Source organism: Mustela nigripes, chromosome 3 (genome assembly GCF_022355385.1).
Source record: "Mustela nigripes isolate SB6536 chromosome 3, MUSNIG.SB6536, whole genome shotgun sequence".
NCBI classification, from domain to species: Eukaryota; Metazoa; Chordata; class Mammalia; order Carnivora; family Mustelidae; genus Mustela; species Mustela nigripes.
Window position 1 is genome coordinate 144,495,279 of NC_081559.1, and position 21,816 is coordinate 144,517,094.

At 35.7% G+C, this 21,816-nt stretch overlaps 1 protein-coding gene across 1 annotated transcript in view; it reads right to left on the minus strand.

Moving 5' to 3' along the window:
• ZNF704 (zinc finger protein 704) overlaps positions 1-21,816 on the minus strand; it is a 237,691-nt gene that overhangs the window by 173,858 nt on the left and 42,017 nt on the right. The window contains exon 2 of the mRNA XM_059394771.1: positions 14,477-14,718. Within this exon, the coding sequence (XP_059250754.1) occupies positions 14,477-14,718 (242 nt within the window). The remainder of the gene's footprint in view (positions 1-14,476; positions 14,719-21,816) is intronic.

Here is a 21,816-nt window from a genome sequence, read left to right on the forward strand (position 1 = left end):
AACAATTATGAAGATACTAGCTGGACTTGAAAAAATCCTAGAAGACACTAGAGAATCCTTTACTGGAGAAATAAAAAAACTAAAATCTAACCAAGTTGAAATAAAAAAGGCTATTAATGAGATGCAATAAAAAATGGAGGCTCTAACTGCTGGGTTAAATGAGGCAGATGGGAGAATTAGTGATACAGAGACCAAATGGAGAATAAAGAAGCTGAGAAAAAGAAAGATAAAAAACTACTGGATCACAAGGGGAGAATTTGAGAGATGGTGGTACCATAAAGTGAAACAATATTAGAATAATTGGGATCCCAGAAGAAGAAAGAGAGAGGGGGTGGATGGTATATTGAAGCATATTATAGGGAGAACTTCCTTCATCTGGGGAAGGAAACAGGCATCAAAATCCAGGAGGCACAGAGAACCACCTCAAAAATCAATAAAAATAGGTCAATACCCCAACATATAATAGTGAAACATGCAAATCTCAGAAAGAAAATCTTGAAAGCAGCTCAGGACAAAAGTTCTATAACCTACAAGGGTAGAAATGTTAGATTGGCAAAAGACCAATTGGCAAAAGACCTGCAATTCCAGAAAGGATGGGCATGATATATTCAGGGTGTTAAATGAGAAAAATACTCAACCAAGAATACTTTACCCAGCTGGGATGTCATTCAAAAATAGAAGGAGTAATAAAAACCTTCTAGGACAAAAAGAAACTTAAAGAATTTGTGATCACCGAACCAGCCCTACAAAAATATTAAAAGAGATTTTCTAAGCAAAGAAAGAGCCCAAAAGTAACACAGACCAAAAGAGAACCAAGAAGCTATACAGAAATAGTCACTTTACAGGTAATACAATGGCACTAAATTCTTATCTTTCAATAGTTACTCTGAATGTAAATATTACTCTGAATGTAAATGAGCAAAATCCCCCAGTCAAAAGACACAGGGTTATCAGACTGGATAAAAAAACAAGACACATTGATAATGCTGTCAGCAAGAGACTCAGTTTAGACCCAAAGACACCTCCAAATTGAAAGTGAGGGGTGGAAAACCATTTACCATGCTAAAGGACATCAAAAGAGAGCTGGAGTGGCAAACCTTATATCAAACAAATTAGATTTTAAACCCAAGACTATAATGAGAGATGAGGAAGCACACTATATCATAATTAAAGGGCCTATCCAACAAGATCTAACAATAGTAAATATTTATGTGCCTAATATGGGAGCATTCAATTATATAATCTAATTAATAACAAAATCAAGGAAACACATTGATAATAATACAATAACACCCCCTTCACTGCAATGGACAGATTATCTAAGCAGAAGGTCAACAAGAAAATAAGGGCATTGAATGACACACTCGGCCAGATAGCCTTCACACATATATTCAAAACATTCCATCCTAAATCAACAGACTACACATATATCTCTAGTGCTCATGGAACACTCTCCAGAATAGATCACATACTGGGTCACAAATCTGGTCTCAACTTGTACCAAAAGACTGGGATCATTCCCTGCATATTTTTGGAATACAATGGGAAACTAGAACTCAATCCCAAGAGGAAATTTGGAAAGAACTCAAATACATGGAGGCTAAAGAGCATACGACTACTAAAGAATGAAGGGGTCAACCAGGAAATTAAAGAAGAATTTTAAAAAATTCATGGAAACAAATGATAATGAAAACACAACTGTTCAGAATCTTTGGGATGTAGGAAAGATACTTCTAAGAGGGAAGTATATGGCAATACAAGCCTTTCTCAAGAAACAAGAAAATTCTCAAGTACATAACCCAACCTTACACCTAACGGAGCTGGAGAAAGAACAGCAAATAAAAATTCCTCCTAAGTCCAGCAGGAGAAGAGAAATAATAAAGATTTGAGCAGAAATCATGAATAGTAGAACAGATCAATGAAACTAGAAGCTGGTTCTTTGAAAGAATTAGTAAAGTTGATAAACCCTTGGCCAGACTTATCAAAAAGAAAAGATAAAGTACTCAAATAAATAAAATCATGAATGAAAGAGAAGAGATCACAACCAACACCAAAGAGATATAAATAATTATAAGAACATATTATGAGAACTGTATGTCAACAAATTAGGCAACCTGGAAGAAATGGATGCATTCCTAGAGACATATAAACTACCAAAACTGAAACAGGAAGATATAGAAAACCTGAACAAATCCATAACCAGCAAGGAAATTGAAGCAATAATCAAAAATCTCCCAACAAACAAGAGCCTGGGGCCAGATGGCTTTCCAGCGGAATTCTACCAAACATTTAAAGAAAAATTAATATTTACTCTTCTGAAGCTGTTTCCAAAAAAATAGAAATGGAAGGAAACTCATTCTATGAGGACAGGATGACCTTGATCCCAAAACCAAAAAGAGATCCCACCAAAAGGAAGAATTACAGACCAATATCCCTGATGAGCATGAATACAAAGATTCTCACCAAGATGCTAGCCAATAGGATCCAAAAGTATATTTAAAGGATTATTCACTATGACCAACTGGGATTTATTCCTGGGCTGCAAGGGTGATTCAACATATGCAAATCAATCAGTGTGATATACTACATAAAAGAAAGGGCAAGAACCATATGATCCTCTCAATAGAGTAGAAAAAACATTTGACAAAGTACAGCGTCCTTTCTTGATCAAACTCTTCACAGTGTAAGGATTGAGGGAATATACCTTAATATCATAAAAGCCATATATAAAAAACCAACAGCAAATATCATTCTCAGTGGGGAAACATGAGCTTTTCCCATAAGGTTGGAACAGGACAGCAATGTCCTCTATCATGACTGCTGTTCAACATAGTACTGGAAGTCCTAGCCTCAGCAATCTGACAACAAAAAGAAATAAAAGGCATCTGAATCAGCAAAGAAAAAGTCAAACTATCACTCTTTGCAGATGATATGATACTTTATGTGGAAAACCGAGAAGACTCCACCCCAAAACTGCTAGAACTCACACAGGAATTCAGCAAAACAGCAGGATATAAAATCAATGCACAGAAATCAGTTGTATTTCTATATACAAACAATAAAATGAAGAAAGAGAAATTAAGGAGTTAATCCCATTTACATTTGTACCCAAAACCATAAGAAATCTAGGAATAAACCTAAGCAAAGAGGCAAAGAATCTGTACTTAGAAAACTATAAAGTACTCATGAAAGAAATTGAGAAAGACACAAAGAAATGGAAAAATCTTCCATGCTCATGGATTGGAAGAACAAATATTGTGAAAATGTCTACACTACCTAGAGCCATCTACACATTCAATGAAACCCCTATCAAAATACCAACAGCTTTTTTCACAGAGCTGGAACAAATAATCCTAAAATCTGTATGGAACCAGAAAAGATCCCAGATAGCCAGAGGAATGTTGAAAAAGAAAACCAAAGCTGGAGGCATCACAATTCCGGACTTCAAGCGCTAATCAAAGCTCTATTACAAAACTGTAGTCATCAAGACAGTAGGGTACTGACACAAAAGTAGACACATAGATCAATGTAACAGACTAAAGAATCCTGAAATGGACCCTCAACTCTATGGTCAACTAATCTTTGACAAAGCAGGAAAGAATACCCAGTATAAAAAAAGATAGTTTCTTTAACAAGTGGTGTTGGGAAAATTGGACAGCCACATGCAGAAGAATAAAACTGAACCATTTTCTTACATCATACACAGAAACAGACTCAACAATGGATGGAAGACCTAAATGTGAGACAGAAATCCATCAAAATCCTTGAGAAGAACACAGGCAGCAACCTCTTCAATTCTGGCCACAGCAACCTCCTTCTAGACACATCTTCAAAGATAGGGGAAACAAAGGCAAAAATGAACTATTGGGATTTCATCAATACAAAAAGCTTTTGCACAGCAAAGGAAACAGTTGACAAAGCCAAAAGACAACTGGCAGAATGTGAGAAGATAGTTGCAAATGACATATAAGATAAAGGGCTAGTATCTAAAATCTCTAAAGAACTGCTTAAACTCAATACCCAAAAGACAAATAATCCAATCAAATAGGGAAAAGACAAGAACAGACGATTCTCCAAAGAAGACATACAAATGGCCAACAGACACATGAAAAAATGCTCAACATCACTTAGCATCATGGAAATACAAATCAAAACCACAATGCAATACCACATCACACAACTCAGAATGGCTAAAATTAACAAGTCAGAAAACAATAGATGTTGGTGAGGATGTGGAGAAAGGGGAACCCTCCTACACTGTTGGTGGGAATGCAAGCTGGTGCAGCCACTTTGGAGGTTCCTCAAAAATTTGAAAATAGGGCTACGTTATGACCCAGCAATTGTACTACTAGGCATTTACTCCAAAGATACAATTGTAGTGATCTGAAGGGGTACCTGCACCCCAATGTTTATAGCTGCAATGTACATAATAACCAAACTATGGAAAGAGCCCAGATGTCCATTGACAGGTGAGTGGATAAAGAAGATGTGATATATATATATACAATGGAATACAACTAAACCATCAAAAAATAAATAAATAAATAAATAAATAAATAAATAAATAAATCTATCTATCTAACTTTCTTGTCATTAACAATGATGTGGTTGGAACTAGAGGGTATTATGCTAAATGAAATAAGTCAACCAGAGAGATAATTATCATATGATCTCACTCATATGTGGGATTTAAGAAACAAAACGGAGGATCATAGGGGAAGAGAGGAAAAAAGAAGAGGGAGACAAACCATAAGAGAATCTTTTTTTTTTTAAATATTTTATTTATTTATTTGACAGACAGAGACCACAAGTAGGCAGAGAGGCAGAGAGAGTGGGGGAAGCAGGTTCCCTGCTGAGCAGAGAGCCTGATGCGGGGCTCGATTCCAGGACCCTGAGATCATGACCTGAGCCGAAGGCAGAGGCTTAACCCACTGAGCCACCCAGGTGCCCCGACCATAAGAGAATCTTAATCATAGGAAACAAACTGAGGGTTGACAGAGGGGTGAGGGTGGGGTGGAGGGATGCAGTAGCTGAGTGATGGACATTAAGGAGGGCATATGATGTGATTAGAGCTGGGTATTATAGAAGACTGATGAATCACAGGCCTGTACCTCTGAAAGCAACAATACATTATATGTTAATTAATTTAATTTAAATAAAAAGTTTAAAAAACATTTCATAATAATAAAGAGGTCAATTCATCAAAAAAAAAGAATACATACCAATTCTAAAATTCATAAAACAAATTCTGATAAACTGAAAATGTAAGAAGTAGACAAAATCACTAAAGGGGTAGAAAAAAAATCAGTAATACACAGAACAGCAGTCACAAGGAGAAAAAAAATCAGTAACTATGCAGAATTCTTGAATAACATTATGAAAGAGGAAAAATAGTAAAGCATGGCTTAAAAAAGAAAAAGTTAAGATGGTAAAAAATTTTAAACATGTCAGTTTAATTATAATGAAGGCAATGACTTAAATATCTTATTTCAAGAATATACTATGTTTTTGTTTTCTGGATTATTTTCTCAATTGTTAACAGTAAGAAGATAAATATATTATGCTTCTTACTTTTTACAATAAGAGCTAATTCTATTCATCTAATTTTAAGAAGAAACAGCCAAACAAAATTTGGGAAGTACACATAAAGAAGTGCTTAGAAGGAATTATTACTGGGATGCCTGGGTGGCTCAGTTGGTTAAGCATCTGCCTTCGGCTCAGGTCATGATCCCAGGGTTCTGGGATCGAGTCCCACACTGGGCTCTTTGCTCAGCAGTGAGTCTGCTTCTCCCTCTGCATATCCATGCCCCTGCTTGTGCTCTCTCTCTCTGACAAATAAATTTAAATGAAAATCTTTAAAATAAAAAAAGGAGTTATTATTGATAAAATTGGAAAGGATTAACTGTTAATAATAGAAAAGAAGAAAGATCTACAATTAATGATGAAAATTCCACTTAAGAAGCTAACTAAACAGGGAACTTAAAGTCAAAATAAGCAGAAAAAAGAAAATAACAAAGATGAAAAAAGAAATCAATGAAATAGAAAATGGGCAAACAATAGAGAAAATCTATATATACAAAGGTTGCTCTTTGAGAAGAGCCACAAAACTGATCAGCTGCTAGTAAGATTGGTTAAAAAAAGGAAGACAATATACTAACCAATATCAGAAATCAGAACGGGACATTACTATAATATCTACAGATACTAGAAAAAAATAAGGTAATATAATGAAGAACTATACATTAATAAATGACATCTAAATTAATGTAATGGGTAAATTTACTGAAAGATACAGATTACAAAACTGACTCAAAATGAAACATAAAATCTAAATAACATGTTATCAATTTTAAAAATTGAATTGTAATTAAAAACAGTTCCATACGTCTGACAGCCATTTGTATGTCTTCATTGGAGAAGTGTCTGTTCATATCTTCTGCCCATTTTTTTATATGATTCACTAGACATCAGGGAGATTCAAATTAAAACCACATTGAGATACCACCTTACACCACTTAGAATGGCCAAAATTAGCAAGACAGGAAACAACATGTGTTGGAGAGAAGGGGAACCCTCTTACACTGTTGGTGGGAATGCAAGTTGGTGCAGCCACTTTGGAGAACAGTGTGGAGATTCCTCAAGAAATTAAAAATAGAGCTTCTCTATGACCCTGCAATTGCACTACTGGGTATTTACCCCAAAGATACAGATGTCATGAAAAGAAGGGCCATCTGTACCCCAATGTTCATAGCAGCAATGGCCACGGTCGCCAAACTGTGGAAAGAACCAAGATGCCCTTCAACGGACAAATGGATAAGGAAGATGTGGTCCATATACACTATGGAGTATTATGCCTCCATCAGAAAGGACGAATACCCAACCTTTGTAGCAACATGGACAGGACTGGAAAAGATTAAGCTGAGTGAAATAAGTCAAGCAGAGAGAGTCAATTATCATATGGTTTTGCTTATTTGTGGAGCATAAGAAATAACATGGAGGACAAGGGGAGATGGAGAGGAGAAGGGAGTTGGGGGAAATTGGAGGGTGAGATGAACCATAAGAGACTATGGACTCTGAAAAACAACCTGAGGTTTTTGAAGGGGCAGGGGGTGGGAGGTTGGGGGAACCAGGTGGTGGGTATTAGGGAGGGCACGGATTGCATGGAGCACTGGGTGTGATGCAAAAACAATGAATACTGTTATGCTGAAAGGAAATAAAAAATTAAAAAAAAAAAAACACTTCCATAAAGAAAACTCAAGGTCAAGACATTTTCAGTGGTGGACCTACTCTTTAAGGCAAAGTAATAGCAGACCTAAAACAAACAGAGAAGAAAGGACAAGGAAACACTTCCTAATCCATTTTATGAGACTATCATTAAACTTCTATTAAAATCAGACAAAGAGATCCAGGTAAATGAAATGACTGGTCAATGGATGGAAATGAATAAAGCTTAACAGAATTTTAGCAAAAATGGATCCTTCAGTGTGTAAGGGAGTGTTGCAAAGTTCACTTTATGGTCAAAGATTGATCGATGTAATTCAACATATAATAATTTTTTAAAGTATGCTCATGTAAATAGATGCAAAAATTTCTGTTAGTATAACATCTATTGAAGAGAAAATCTCTCAGCAAATTGGAGAGTACTTTCTTACTTTCATAAAAAAATTAAGCATACTGAAAATACTACATGTTGGTGAATACATAAAGCCACTGAAGCTCTTGTACATTACTGGTGGGAATGTATAATGGTACAACTACTTTGAAAATGTATGGCAGTTTTTAAAAAAAATTTAATATACAATGGCCATATGAACTATTAATTCAAGTCTTGGGTACTTAAAAATGAAAACATATTCCACACAAAAGCATACCTGGATATTCATAGCAGATTTATTCCTGATAACCCTAAACTGGACACAACCCAAATATCCATCAGAAGAGAAGGGATAATAAGATTATCATATCCTCATACAATGGAATACTCTTTGGCAATACAAAGTAACACACTACTGACAAATGCAAAAGAAAAATATAGTAAATCTTTAAAAAAATCATGCCGAGTGAATGAAGATTCTCGAAAATGCATCGTGTTTGATTCCATTTATATGAATTCTAGAAAAACTAGAAAACTAGAAAAAAAAAAACTAGTCCATAGAATATTGGCTGCCAAGTGCTGAGGGTCAGAGGACAGGCTGACTGGGAAGGGGCACAGTAAAAAATTTTTGGGGGGAAGAACATTTTCTTTATCTTGATTATGGCATTAATTACACAGGTACATAGTTTTGTTACAACTCATTAAAGTGCACATTTAAAGTGGGTACATTTTCCTACGTGAATTATACCTCAATAAACTTGACTTAAAGACAATGGAATAAATATCCACACGTTGAATAGTCATAGGAAAAGCAAAATTCTACCTGTTTATTAGATGAGGTAAGTTCTGTAAGTTACTGTTTGAATGAAAATGCTATTGTGAAAAGACTGAATAAGGGTTTCCTTTATAAGAAGAAATAATAGAATATGCAGTGGTAGTGTCCCTCTCTGAGAGGCAAAGATAACTAATAATGTTATTAAGTGTAAGTCTTAATTAATGAACATGAATGATTATTCTACTCAAAGTAAATTTATAAGGCAAGACATAGAGGTATTCATCAGCACTAGCAACCTATATTAATTTTCCTAGAGCGCCCTCCACAAATCACCACAAACTGTGTGTCTCAAAACAACAGAATTTTATTGTCTCACAATTTTGGAGGCTAAAGATGAAATCAAGATGTCAGGGAGCCATATTTTTTTAGTCCTTTTGTGCTGCTATACCAAAACACCATAGACCAGGTAGCTTACAAACAACAGAAATTTATTTCTCATTGTTCTGGAGCTTGGGAGTCTGAGATCAGGATGCTACATGATTGACAGAGGGTTGTCTTCTGGGCTGCATACTTCTTGTATCCTCACTTGGTAGAGTGGGCAAGGGAGCTCTCTGAACCTCCTTTATAAGGGCATTAATCCCACCGGGCCATGTTCCACCCTGATGATGATCTAATCAACAGGCAAATGACTTACCTTCTAATACTATCACTTTGGGGATTAGGTTTCAACAAACAAACTTGGGAGGGCACACATTCAGACCACAGCACCTTCTCTGAAGGCTCTGGGGAGAGAATCTATTTCATGCCTTTTTCCTAGCTTTTGGTATTGCTGCCAACAGACAAATTAATCCAATCTTTGCCTCCACTGGCTTTCTCCCTGCACTTTTTGTCTCCTCCCCTCTCTTCTTCAATGGATACCAGCCATACTGGTTTACAGCCCACCCTAAAGACATTCATCATAATTTGGTTATATCTGCAAGGGCCTAATTTCCAAATAAAATCTCATTCACAGGTACTGGGGGATCAGGGCTTTGTCATATCTTTTGGGAGATGTGATTCGATCTATACATACTCCAGATAACTGGCACACACAGACCAAAAACCTTTATTCCTATTACCATCATTTCTACTTTCTCACAATTTACAACTCTTTTGCAATTTCTCAGTTCTGACTTGAGTGTCCAGTACTTGTTTCTCCTTGTTTCTCTTTTGGTAAATGTCTACATTGTTTACTGTAAAGTCAAAAGTTTTTATAAAACTGTTTACTTTAAAAGCAGATTTCAATTAATATATGCCAAGAAATAATACATATAATCCTTAAAATACATAGAAACACTAGAGCAGTCTTCGTGAACTGTATATGGGAGTCGGCCCAGTGACATCCCCAGCAACTTCCCACAACAGGCAGAATTAACATGGGTGGAACTTTCTGCTCCAACACGGACTCTCCTGGGTCCTTCATGTTCTCTTTTCTGAGACTCACAGACTTTACCACCATGCCTAGTTACCCTCTGGGTCAGTTCAAACACCCAAACACTTTTTGCACTATGAAAGAATTCGGTGTTACCAACTACATTCAAGCAACCCAATTCACCAGAAGTCTCATGTGCCAACAGCTTGGCACGCATTCCAAGAACAGAAAAATTCCTTCCAACTACTTGTATGCTTCACATCCCTGGCTAATCTGTAAATTCCCTATTCTGGATTTCAACTCTTTCTTTCTTTCTCCCCAGATTTCCATCACTAATCGGGGCATGATTCATTTATTATCTGTGCCCGGGTTCATCATCTTATTCAAATGAGGCTAAAATCACTGTCTTGACTAATGAATCACTGAGCTCTACCCACAAGAAACCTCTGATTGGCATTTGTCTTACTGATCTTTGGCCTCTTCCTCATTTCTTGAGCCAAACTACAGTATTGGAATTCCTTTCTGGATGGACTCTTCAAGAGCTCCCACCCCTGTCTCTTTATACTCTTAAACTTCATTTTTCTCAACTCTCCATAGAAATCAAGACTGCTAGTATTTTTCCCTAGAAACTAAAAAATACTTAAGATGACATATTTATAATTAGTAACTCCTCATTCTCCATTCACAATCTCTTCTGGAGGGGGTTGTTTTCTTTTATAACCATGCATTACTAAGTGAGTAAGTTGCGACAACTTGAGAGAGAGAGGCATCATTTACAGAGTCTTGCCCCCACTGTTAGCATTGACAACCCCCAACCCCAAACTAGTGCTCCCCAATAATTTGTTGCAAACAATCTTTCTTCTGTTAATGATAGATAGATATTTAGTTCCAAAGAAACACTGCTCATTCATGTGTTCCCTCACACACTCTTGCTCTCTCTGCTTAGTTTTCTCCACTGAAGAACTTGGAATACTCTGAGTACCCCAACTCTATAATGCACTCACTCCACCTCTATAACCCTCCCCCAAAGAAAAGACGGTCTCTTCCTAAAATTGATAAAGCAATATTCCACAGGTAAGTGGACTCCAATGCATTTACATAATGCAGGACTCATGACGGCCTTGCAAGGCAGTCTAGGACACTTCCCCCAACCTTCCCTGGCTCTCTCCCTCACTGGGCTCAGGACTGCACAGTCTCCCTTACCTCCACCTCCTTCCCTGTCCCTTGCCTCACCCCACCCCTTTTTACCCACAGGTATCTGTCCCAATAAAATGCTTGCATTTAATCCTGCCTTGGCATTTGCTTCTCAGAAGACCCAGCTTAACACATCAGGATTAAGAGCTTATTTAAATTTATGAGCAATTTTTAAATGGGTCCTCAGAAAATGGGTAAACAAAAAGGCATTTGGTAAAGTAGGTCTCAGATATAGGGCTCCTCCTTCTCTATTCCATTCATTCCTACCTTGAAAAAGAGACTAAACCCCCCCAAAAAGACTTTTCAATAGTTGTATCAAATTAATAGCTTTCCTAATATTAAGAGATTCTTCTTTATATACAAATTCACCCAGTTGTAATAAAAAGAAAGGAAGTTAGAAACTGTTATTTGAAATTAGCTACTTAGGTGTCTGTTTCTATGATTCACCTGTAAACTCTAGAGGGTTGGCATCCCATTTCATTCTTTATTTACTGAGTACCGGTTTCCTAGCAGGTACTCAATAAATAATCTACTGCATGGAAGCAGGAAATGCTCAATCACAGTGAAGTATAAAGTTGGGGAGGGAAGTTCCTAAACCTTTCTAGGGATATGAAGAAACATAAAATATATCCATTATCTTCATTATATAAACCATAGAAAATAAACTTCAAGTTACATTTTATAAAATATAGAAAGCAAACATCAATAAAAATCTTCTCAGCTATAGTGGGAATAATCAAAAGATAAAGTGAGAAAGAATTTATTTTAAACGATTGAGAAACTCTCTTAACAGTGATACTCTATTGGTTAAAAACAGTTATCTTGCCTTTCTGAGAGCTCTCCAATACAGGGCACCTGAATGGCTCAGTTAGTTAAGCGGCTGCGTTCGGCTCAGATCCCAGAGTCCTGGGATCAAATCAAGTCCCGCAGTGGGCTCCCAGCATCACGGAGAGGCTGCTTCTCCCTCTGACCTTCTTCCCTCTCATGGTCTCTCTCACTGTCTCTCTCTCAAATAAATAAATAAAATCTTAAAACAACAACAACAACAAAGAACTGTCCAATACTTAACATCTGGATTTAAGAGAATAAGTTGCAATACTCATGTGGCTAGAGCCATAGCCTATATATATGTATATATATATTATGCATATGTGTACTACGTATTATACAAGATACAGATTTCCTTTTATCAATAAACTTCACCATACTGTAGACGTAGTCAAACTTCATTATTTATACACTGCCAACAGACAGAATTGTATTTCTCCTTTATAAACAAAAAGAAAAGTCTTGTATCTTCTTACCATGTCAAGTAAAAGAGTTTCTTTAAAACAAGATATTGATCCACTTAGATGATAGTGGAAAGTTGACATTTACAAAATAATTCCATGACAGCAAATGGAAATAGAACCAAAAGGATTGAGAGTTAGATAATTAGACTCCATAATTTCTAATTCCTTCATTGTCATTAAGAAGAAGAGCAATTTATTTCACCAACTGTTGGCATATTTATGATGATTAAATTCTTACTATAGCAATGAAAACAAGTGTATCAGTTGAAACCTCAAACAATGAAGCTTTAACTAGTATTTCCCATAATAGATGAATAGGTCTAAATTATACCCTGTCATTGGGGAATTTTTGCTGTACATTAATGGATTTAAAATCTAATTAACTCACATATACTGTTTAAGAACACTACAATAACATTGACTCAACTCATAACTTTTAGGTATACTTAGTAAACTAGAGAAAGTGGAAAAAATATTCCACATACCAGAGGCAGAAAAAGCAGAAGACATTTTTCTTTCTTTCCTTTTCATTATTCTCCCCAGAACCTACTGCAAGTGGGGTAGAATTAGAGAAGAAAGATATATCTTAAACAATCTACAGTAATTTAAAATGATTAATTCCAGGTCTCTTAACATAAGAGGCTCTAGTGGAAATTTTAGGTAGAGTAAATCCTGTTGAACTGCAATTTATCACTAAAATATCTGACATGGGGAAGTCTAATTTTTGCACCACAAGCTTTGGAAGGAAATAAAACCATAGCTCTTCAGATTTCAAATTAACATGTCACTTTTCCTATGAGTCAACCAAATAACAGATATGAATTGAAGTACCTACCAGTTTTTTAGGGCATGATAAAAACATTTCAGGATGAGTGTCCAGTTAAAGGAACTAATTCTAAAGAATTTAACATGTGCTTTATATGAAAAAATATATAGAAAAGCAAATAATTCTATGTAGTTAAACAGAAGTCGTGAATATATGAAAATTTGCAGCTGAAAGTTAAGGAAAACAAGGAGACCTACAATTTTAGAAAGTATGACAGATTTGGTAACAGAATAGAAAAATATGTAATTTTCTCAAAGAGATATTTTTGATTAAATATAGAAGGCAATGACATTCTAATTATAAAAAGTGGATAGGTAGGAAAAAAAAAATTATTCCTTTCCCAAGGATAGTATTTTCCTAGTTAGCTGCCTGAAACCATTCAAATAAATAGAGGATATCTCAAAAAATTGCTTATAAAATTTCATTATAAATGGCTTTGGGTAACAAAATATAGTATACATATTAAAAATAAGCAATCTTTCATGCTATAGCATTTTCTTTCTTTTCCTCATCCAACAAATATTGATGGGGCCTCTAGCACATAATTAAGCATTATTCTAGTGCTAAGGATACAGCACAAACAAGATGGACTAAAATCCTGGCTACATGGAACTTAATTTCTAGGTGAAATAAATGACAAGCAAGAAAGTAAAGTAAGTAAAAGTCTAGTATATTCCATTTTGCTATTCCATTGTCATTCTGCCACAATACTGTCCTTTGATTTAATGCTACTGGATATAGTTTAAGTAAAATTATAATGTGATAAAAGTCTTCCGATATTTCCATAAACCCTCTTGGTCCAGCTCTGAGGTAGATCAGTCTTAAAAGGATTACCATGATATAAACCAGGGATCACCAAACTTTTTCTGTAATGAGTCACATACAAATATTTTAGGTTTTGCAGATCTCCTATGATCTATGTCACATGTTCTTCATTTTTTTTTAACCCGTTAAAAATGTAAAACCATTCTTACCTCATAAGTTATACAAAATGTGCCAGAGGCTGAATCTGGCCTGCAGCCACAGCTCTCCAACCTCTGTCCAAAATCTGAGTATGTGAGTATCTCTGCTTTAAGTGGCTATGCTCAGTACTACATTTTATGTTTATCCTTTAACATTTATTCTTTTCCTCTTTATTATTCATTTTCCAAAATTTAATAAAGCGTTCTTTTCTGAAGCTACAATACTTCCAACCAGAGCAGCCTCAAAGTTCCAAAGAGCAAGGATACCTGTTCTATTTCACCCAAGCAACAGAGAAACATTCTTGGGAAAAAAAAAAAAAATCCTAAGTCTATATGCTATAGAGAGAGATAGCGGTGGAGATCGTAGACGCTCCCCATTGACTTCCTGGGGCAGACACATAGAAAGTCTATTGTTCCCTTACCTTGCTGGAGGAACATCAATATTGGAAGAAACAACTTTTCGTTTTTGCTCAAGGAGACAGATGGAGCGAGTATTTTCTTTTTCATGGTCAAGGGCTCGGTTGGCTTTTTTGGTGTCTGCTGTTTTCACATCTTCCTCCATGGCCAAGGGAAACAAGTGTTGATGAGACATTTTTTTACTAGAGTCACGTTTTAAGTCCTCTGGTTGAAATGTGAAGGTCATTTCCCGTTTAATGCTCCCCACCTGTGAAATGAAACATAAGAATTCTTACTCGCCCAGAACATCAGCTTTGCATAACTATGTGCAGATGACCCTAGAAAAGACCAGAGATCGGAGACTTCCTTGTTCATGTTGAAGATTTTATAGTTTAAATAAGAAAAATGTAACAGGGAGATAAAATAACTGACATTACGAAGTAACAGACATTTGATGCATCATCTGTCATAAAGCAAAAAAGCAGCATCATAAACATAAGAGGAACTTTCAGGCATACAAAAACTTTGAAGACTTGAAAGCATAATGCTTCTAAAACAAATCTTAAACTTTTATACATCACTGGTTTCTCTTCGACAACTGAGAAAGTCAATTAAGTATATAAATTCTTAAATATTTCACACTAATTATATTGAATAGAAGAGTGTTATAAACATAAAATGAGCCTTATCTTTGACTATAAATACTGATCTTAACCATATTCTTTAGTTCATGAAGAACTGTTTTTTATCTTTTATCTATAGCAGCTAAGATCTTAATGAAATCTCTTATTAGTATGATGATAAAAAAAGTCATTAATTTTTCTTATCATTTTTGACTAAATGCAACATGGCTTAAGGTTTGAGGCAAATATAAAGTTAAGCCTCAGGGCCTTAACTCTTGTTATTTCAGAGTCTGTGATGACGAAAAACAGACTGAAGTCAAAGAAAAATTTTTGTAAAGGTGGTTGGTATTGTAAGTGAGGTTTGGAATGAACTTGTTAAATTCATGAGTGTACAAAGAGGAGCCAAAGGGAGCACCTGAGGAGCTCAGTCAGGTAAGCATCTGCCTTTGGATCAGGTCATGATCCCAGAGTCCTGGGATGGAGCCAAGTTTCTGGCTCCCTCCCAGTAGGGATCCTGCTTCTCCCCCTCCCACTGCCTCTGCCCCTACCATGCTCATGCTTTCTCTCCTATCTCTCTCTTTCAAATAAACAAATAAAATCTTAAGAAAATGAAAGTGAAAAAAGAAAAGAAAGAAAGAGAAAGAAAAGTGATCCACTGCTCAGTACATTATGTTTCAAAATATGCACACCTATCAGACATATCACAAGCCCATTCAGCAGTTCAGCCCTTTCATGGACTTAGTCTATAAAATCAAGAAATCTTCACTTACCCACTAAACTGAGGATATACTTGTTTTTTCTTTTTAATTTTAGGTAGGAGGGCACAAAAAATCTGATCAAATAGATTTAGAATTACAGAAGCTAAACCCACAAACATAAGACATTTTCAGAAAAAAATGAGAATATATGTGTTCAATAATAGCAGACTGGCCATGTATGATATTAAGGACCAGAAATTTTCAGACTAAAGGGCGCATGTTAAGAGTCGCAGGACCTGCTTATATATGAGGATTTCCAGAACCCAGGGATAACCTTGTGCCTCAGAACCCACTTGGCTGGAATGTATCTTTCATATGAACACAGAGCTCTAAACGGAGCTGTCTTCTCTCCTTGACCTGTACTTGTCAGGGCAAAATGATCTTCTTCCCATGGGGTTCCTGTCAGACCTAAGCCCAGGAAAATGATCAGTCACTTTTGGTCTTCTTGCAACTCATGGGAAAGTTACCAGTATTTCTTAAAATGAGTGGTTTAAAGAGCTCTTGTAATGGCATCAATGCACAACAGAAAAATTAAAAAAAAAAAAAATTCAAACTTCCAAAAATGCAATGAATGTTCAATAAAAGTGTAGCTTGACAAAATTGACAAATGTAATTACTTTATTTCAAATACCCAGCACAAGTCACTTTCTGTGTAAATTGTTCTGCCTGGAGGTAGGAGAGGGAGGTACACCTCATTCCAAGCCTACATTACAACTGGGATATCCTAAACACCAGGCATAGAAGATGAAAACAAAGGCCTGGTTTGGACGATCATAAATAGTCTCCCTCTAAGTGCCAAGTATTGCCTTAATTAAATATTTAAGTAGCCATTAGTATTAAGTTGTAGCAATAATTGACATCTATACCTCTCTTGGGGCCAACTGTACTGATTAAGCGAATTCAATCCAAAGATAGGGTTAGTGGAGAATATTACAGGAAGCTCAGCTCTTAGTTTCAAAGTTTTAGAGAAAAAAAAATCTAGCATTTTAAAGCAAATTAATACAAAGTAGAATAAATTTCCTACAGAGATTATAATTCTATGTCATGATCTTAGCCAAGACTTCATAAAAATTATAGTAATATTCAACAAGGTAAGCTATAAATCTTCCATAATACAGCCTAAACAAAAAATTAATCTCTCAATAGTAATCAGGAAATCTTAACATGTAATAGATTTCAAAGGCTATTTAGCCCAAACCCCTTATATTAAAAGTGAAATTAAAAGCATTAGGAAAGGACCAAAGAGGACAGAAAAATATAGCAATGAGTAAGAGATTTTAGATACCTGGACTCATGGATTTCACTGTATGTAAATCTGGTGGAAGGAGTGGGTGACAGGTGTAGATCTTCGTTATATTACTCAGCTTTAAGGTTTACATATAGAGATTCCATGTTCTTATTAACACTCTTTTATCTGTATCAGGTATTAACATTTAAAAGCTTTTTTCAAAGAAGAGTTCACAGGAAACTAGAGAGTAGGGAGAGTACATGAAGTCAAATCTTGAGAAACCGGACTCTGAAATGGCTCAGAGAGATAGAACGGTGGCTGGAGAGGATGCCAGACAAGGGAAAATGTTCCAAAATGAAAGGTAATAGAGCATGTTTAGATGCTGAGTCAGAATGGAAAGAAAGGGGTGAGTAAGGTTAGTAGGAGCAGAAAGGGATAGGACTAATAATGAGTTTTTACACCTCTAGCAGATTAGCAAAACAGAGCAAAAGGAACAACATATGAACCCTAATTAAATTTGCACTCCTATTAGATTAGCAGAACAAAGCAGTTAAAGGAGATATAGTTCCATTTATATGAGATTTCCAGAAAAAGCAAAGCTACAAAGACAGAAAACAGATCAGTGATTGTCTGGGACTGGGGGTAGGAGAAAGAACCACCAGTAAATGCATTCCAGAAAACTTTCTATGGTGGTGGAAATGTTCTAGAACTAGACTGTTATATTTGTATAATGCTATAAATTTGTTTAAAATAATTGAATTGTATTCTTAAAATGAGATGAATATTATGGTATGTAGATTATACTTCACCAGTACTGTTAATTTAAAAAGAAAGAAAAAGTAGTAACCAGTGTGGAAAGTACATTCACAAGAACCCTGAGACCAGAAATTGGGAAACTGTGCTTATAAAGCAGCTTCCATAAATTCTATTGAGTCTTTTTTTTTTTTTTTTTAAACACAGGTGATATGGCAAGCCAAGCTGCTGCCAGCAATTGTATAGTTATATCCTGCATACTGGTAAGATGGGGCTCAATCCAGCCCCCACTCAAGTCACATCCCCTGGCTTCATCACCCATAGAAGAGAGACACTTTTCTAATTCTTCTACCTGGGGAGGAATTTTTGTACTTCATCTCTCCAAATAGGGCACTCCTATCTACTTTTTCCCCCAATTTGCACACTGCCCTGGTGACAAAAGTAAATGCCTTAGGCCTATCTACATGGCCTGGGCCACGTTAGCTGCCTCCCTGGAAGCAGATATCAATTAATTATGCGACTCCTATGAGCTGGACAGTTTTGATAACAGAAATATCGAGGGTATCAGAAGAAGCACTCTGTGCTATAGGTCAGAAGGAGGCAAAGGGCTCAACACGGAAGACGGCCAGAAGACAAACACACACACAAAATCTAGAAGCCCCAAGTGACAAATAATGAAGAGAAACAGCAAGATCATTGATTAGTAAATTCTAGGAGAAAATACAAGGCTGAGAAAATACGAGGCTGAGAAAATATGAGGCTAAGATTTAGGAATGATTTTAGTCTAGATTAGGAAAAAAATAAACTGTATCCTTCCCAGGGAAGGATTCATCTGACTATCTTATGCTGGTGAGACTGGACATTGGAAGGTAGTAGTAGTATTTGATCTGGGTTGTCACACTTAAGATGGACAATGACAAATTGGAACCAACACAACAGAATGATCAGCAAGGCAAAGGATGTTATTGGGAGGAACTGGGAATATTCTGTCTAGAAAACTAAGGGTTTATGCCCCGCACAGCTGCTCATAGATGAGTCAAGAGCCCTTTTGAAGAAGAGGAATTTGAGTTCTCTCGTGTTCCTCTGGAAACAGGATCAATGGCTCATTTCTGCTTCTAGCTAACTCCCTTCTGACCTTACAGTTTACTCACTCTTCCTCTTTTCTTCTTCTTACTCTTTCACCACAGTGTAAATGAAATATGGTGTATCCATAAGAAATACTACTTTCTACCTAACTGTGTTTTCATGAAGTCAAGTCAACTAGGTAGATTCTCAGAAGCTACATTGTCTCACTTGAACACTTTAATTTTTACTGTTTCTGTGGAGTTTAATTACACTTTTCATTTTTAAAAGTATTATAAAATATGTTTGTTATTAAATTTTCAATAAAAGTGTGAATAAAATTAAATGGCAAAAGCCTTCTATTCTTCTCCATCCTTTAGCCCTGCCCAGTCAGGTCCTATCTCTGGAGAGCAGCTTTTAACTATTTACTGCCACACTTTAAATCACTTAAAATACATTAAATACCTATCAATGTGTATACACTGTTTGGAGCATCCAAACACGAATGTGATTATACTACATGTATTATTCTGTAGCTTATTTTCTTACTTCACCATGAATCATGGGCAACTTTCCATGTTAGTAGTACATCTACTAATTTTTTAAAACACTGAAAACTAACAGCTCATGAGATCAGATTTTTTAATTAATCTCAACTTGACAGAAACTGAGGTTCTTTTCAATTTTTCATTATTAAATATAATTCTACAATGAACATCCCTGCATATCTATGCATATAGCTTTATGCATTTGTGCAAACATTTTTTTTTGCAGGAAAAATTCCCAGAGGTTGGAATTTCTGAATCAAACAACCAAGATGTTCTTCATAGGGGAACAAAGCCTGGAACACCCACACAATGGACATACCATGAAGTCACCAAAAGAAGATCTATTAAAAGGAAAACACTTGTCCATGGTCTATTAAGAGAAACAGGCAAGTTGCAGACTAATATGTTAATTATTAATTATCAATTAATTACTAATTGCACTTCACTTAAAAAAGAGTGGTTTGCTAAAAATTATACACCTTAAGGAACAGAAGACTGAATGTGCCAAGAGAACTTTTGACTTTTCTTTTTTTTTAAATTTTTTATAAACATATAATATATTTTTATCCCCAGGGGCAGAGGTCTGTGAATCGCCAGGTTTACACACTTCACAGCACTCACCAAAGCACATACCCTCCCCAATGTCCATAATCCCACCCCCCTTCTCCAAACCCCCCTCCTCCCAGCAACCCTCAATTTGTTTTGTGAGATTAAGAGTCACTTATGGTTTGTCTCCCTCCCAATCCCATCTTGTTTCATTTATTCTTTTCCTACCCCCTTAAGCCCTGACTTCTTTTCTTATATAATAGAAATACCTAAGGATGGGGACATACACACACACACACACATACACACACAATTTTAAGGTGGCGAGATTACAGAAGACTTATGTTTTTAAGGTTTTCAATTTTTAAAAAATTAAAATAAAGAGAATTTTAAAAATAAGAAACACTAAAATTATGAGGAATAATGCTCTGTGCTAAATGACATATAGGGAAACTGGGACTCTGGACTACTGCTGGAGGGAGCAAACATATTGTAGGAGGCCCACCTGGCAAAAGGTAGCAAATTTAATTGTGCATCCCTTTGTTTTACAATTCTACATCTAAGGAAAGAAAAGAGAAAAGCACACAAAGATATTTATCTCAATTTTTTTTTAACAGAACTATTTATAACATTAAACAAATGCAAATTCCCTGAACACCTATCAAAAAATTTGGTGTTAATTATGCATAAACAAAAGGTATGGTTAAAAACTGAGACATCTCTATATTTATTAAAATGGGAAGACATTTAATATATTAACAGAAAAATAAAGGAAATCCAAATGAGTATATGTAATATGATCTCAGGGAAGAGAGATATATCCATATAAGGAGAGAGGAAATTCTAAAAGGACATTCCAAAATGTTAGGAATGGTTTTCCTTGGGAGCAGATTTATAGGCCAGTTTTGCTTTTTGTTTTGTTTGCATGTAATTTGGTATTTTAAAATCTACGAAGTCATTCTATGATGAAAAAATACACATCATTTTTATATAATTGTTTCTGAAAAATCTGGCATTTATATAGCTAATACTCTTTCTTCTACTAGCTTTCAATTATTAGTATATATGCATATATTAAAGGGGGAAATGAATTACTTAAAATAATACATTCATTTGCACTATTACTTCCATTGATTATCAGCACCTCTCAATTACCACCACTGAATTCCTTCTTTCTACCCAACACAGAAACCCTTCATGTAGCACATCACAGACACATGCATTATCCAGTGTAGTTTTTTGCATGGGAACAAAGCTTCAGTGTTCAATTATATGAGAATACTAACAATTACTGAGTTAACGAACAAATAAAACTCGAAATTTTTATTCCAATGAACAGCTTTTGTTTTCCTAAAAGAAGATAAACAGCATAACTATAAATATGATATACTAGGGGAAATTGCAATATTTTAAATAAGAAGTTAACAGTATCTATTTAAATCTTGAATTTCTCTAAATGGTGTCCTTTGTAAATTGGATGCCACTTTCTAAGACAGGGACTGAAGCTCATCAGCTTTTCTCAATACAAAAACATCTGGTTCTCATCGGAGGATTCTAACAGCTCATCAGAAAAGAGGATGGCTTCTAACATCAGCCCACTTACTTGATCAATTCTTTCTTCTGTCAACGCTCAAGTGCATTCCAGGCCACCTTAATCCTAACACCCTCCCTTTGGATTTGCAGTGGTGAGATGCCAAAAAGCATGTGTCAACATTTTTGGAAACTGTCCTTGCTTACTCATCTCAACCCAATAAAATTTGAGGAGTTGGCTCTGGAGATTAACTGGATTTCCAGGAATAATCTGCAGAAAGCCAACTCTTTTGCCTTTTGGGGCTTCCTGCTTAGTAA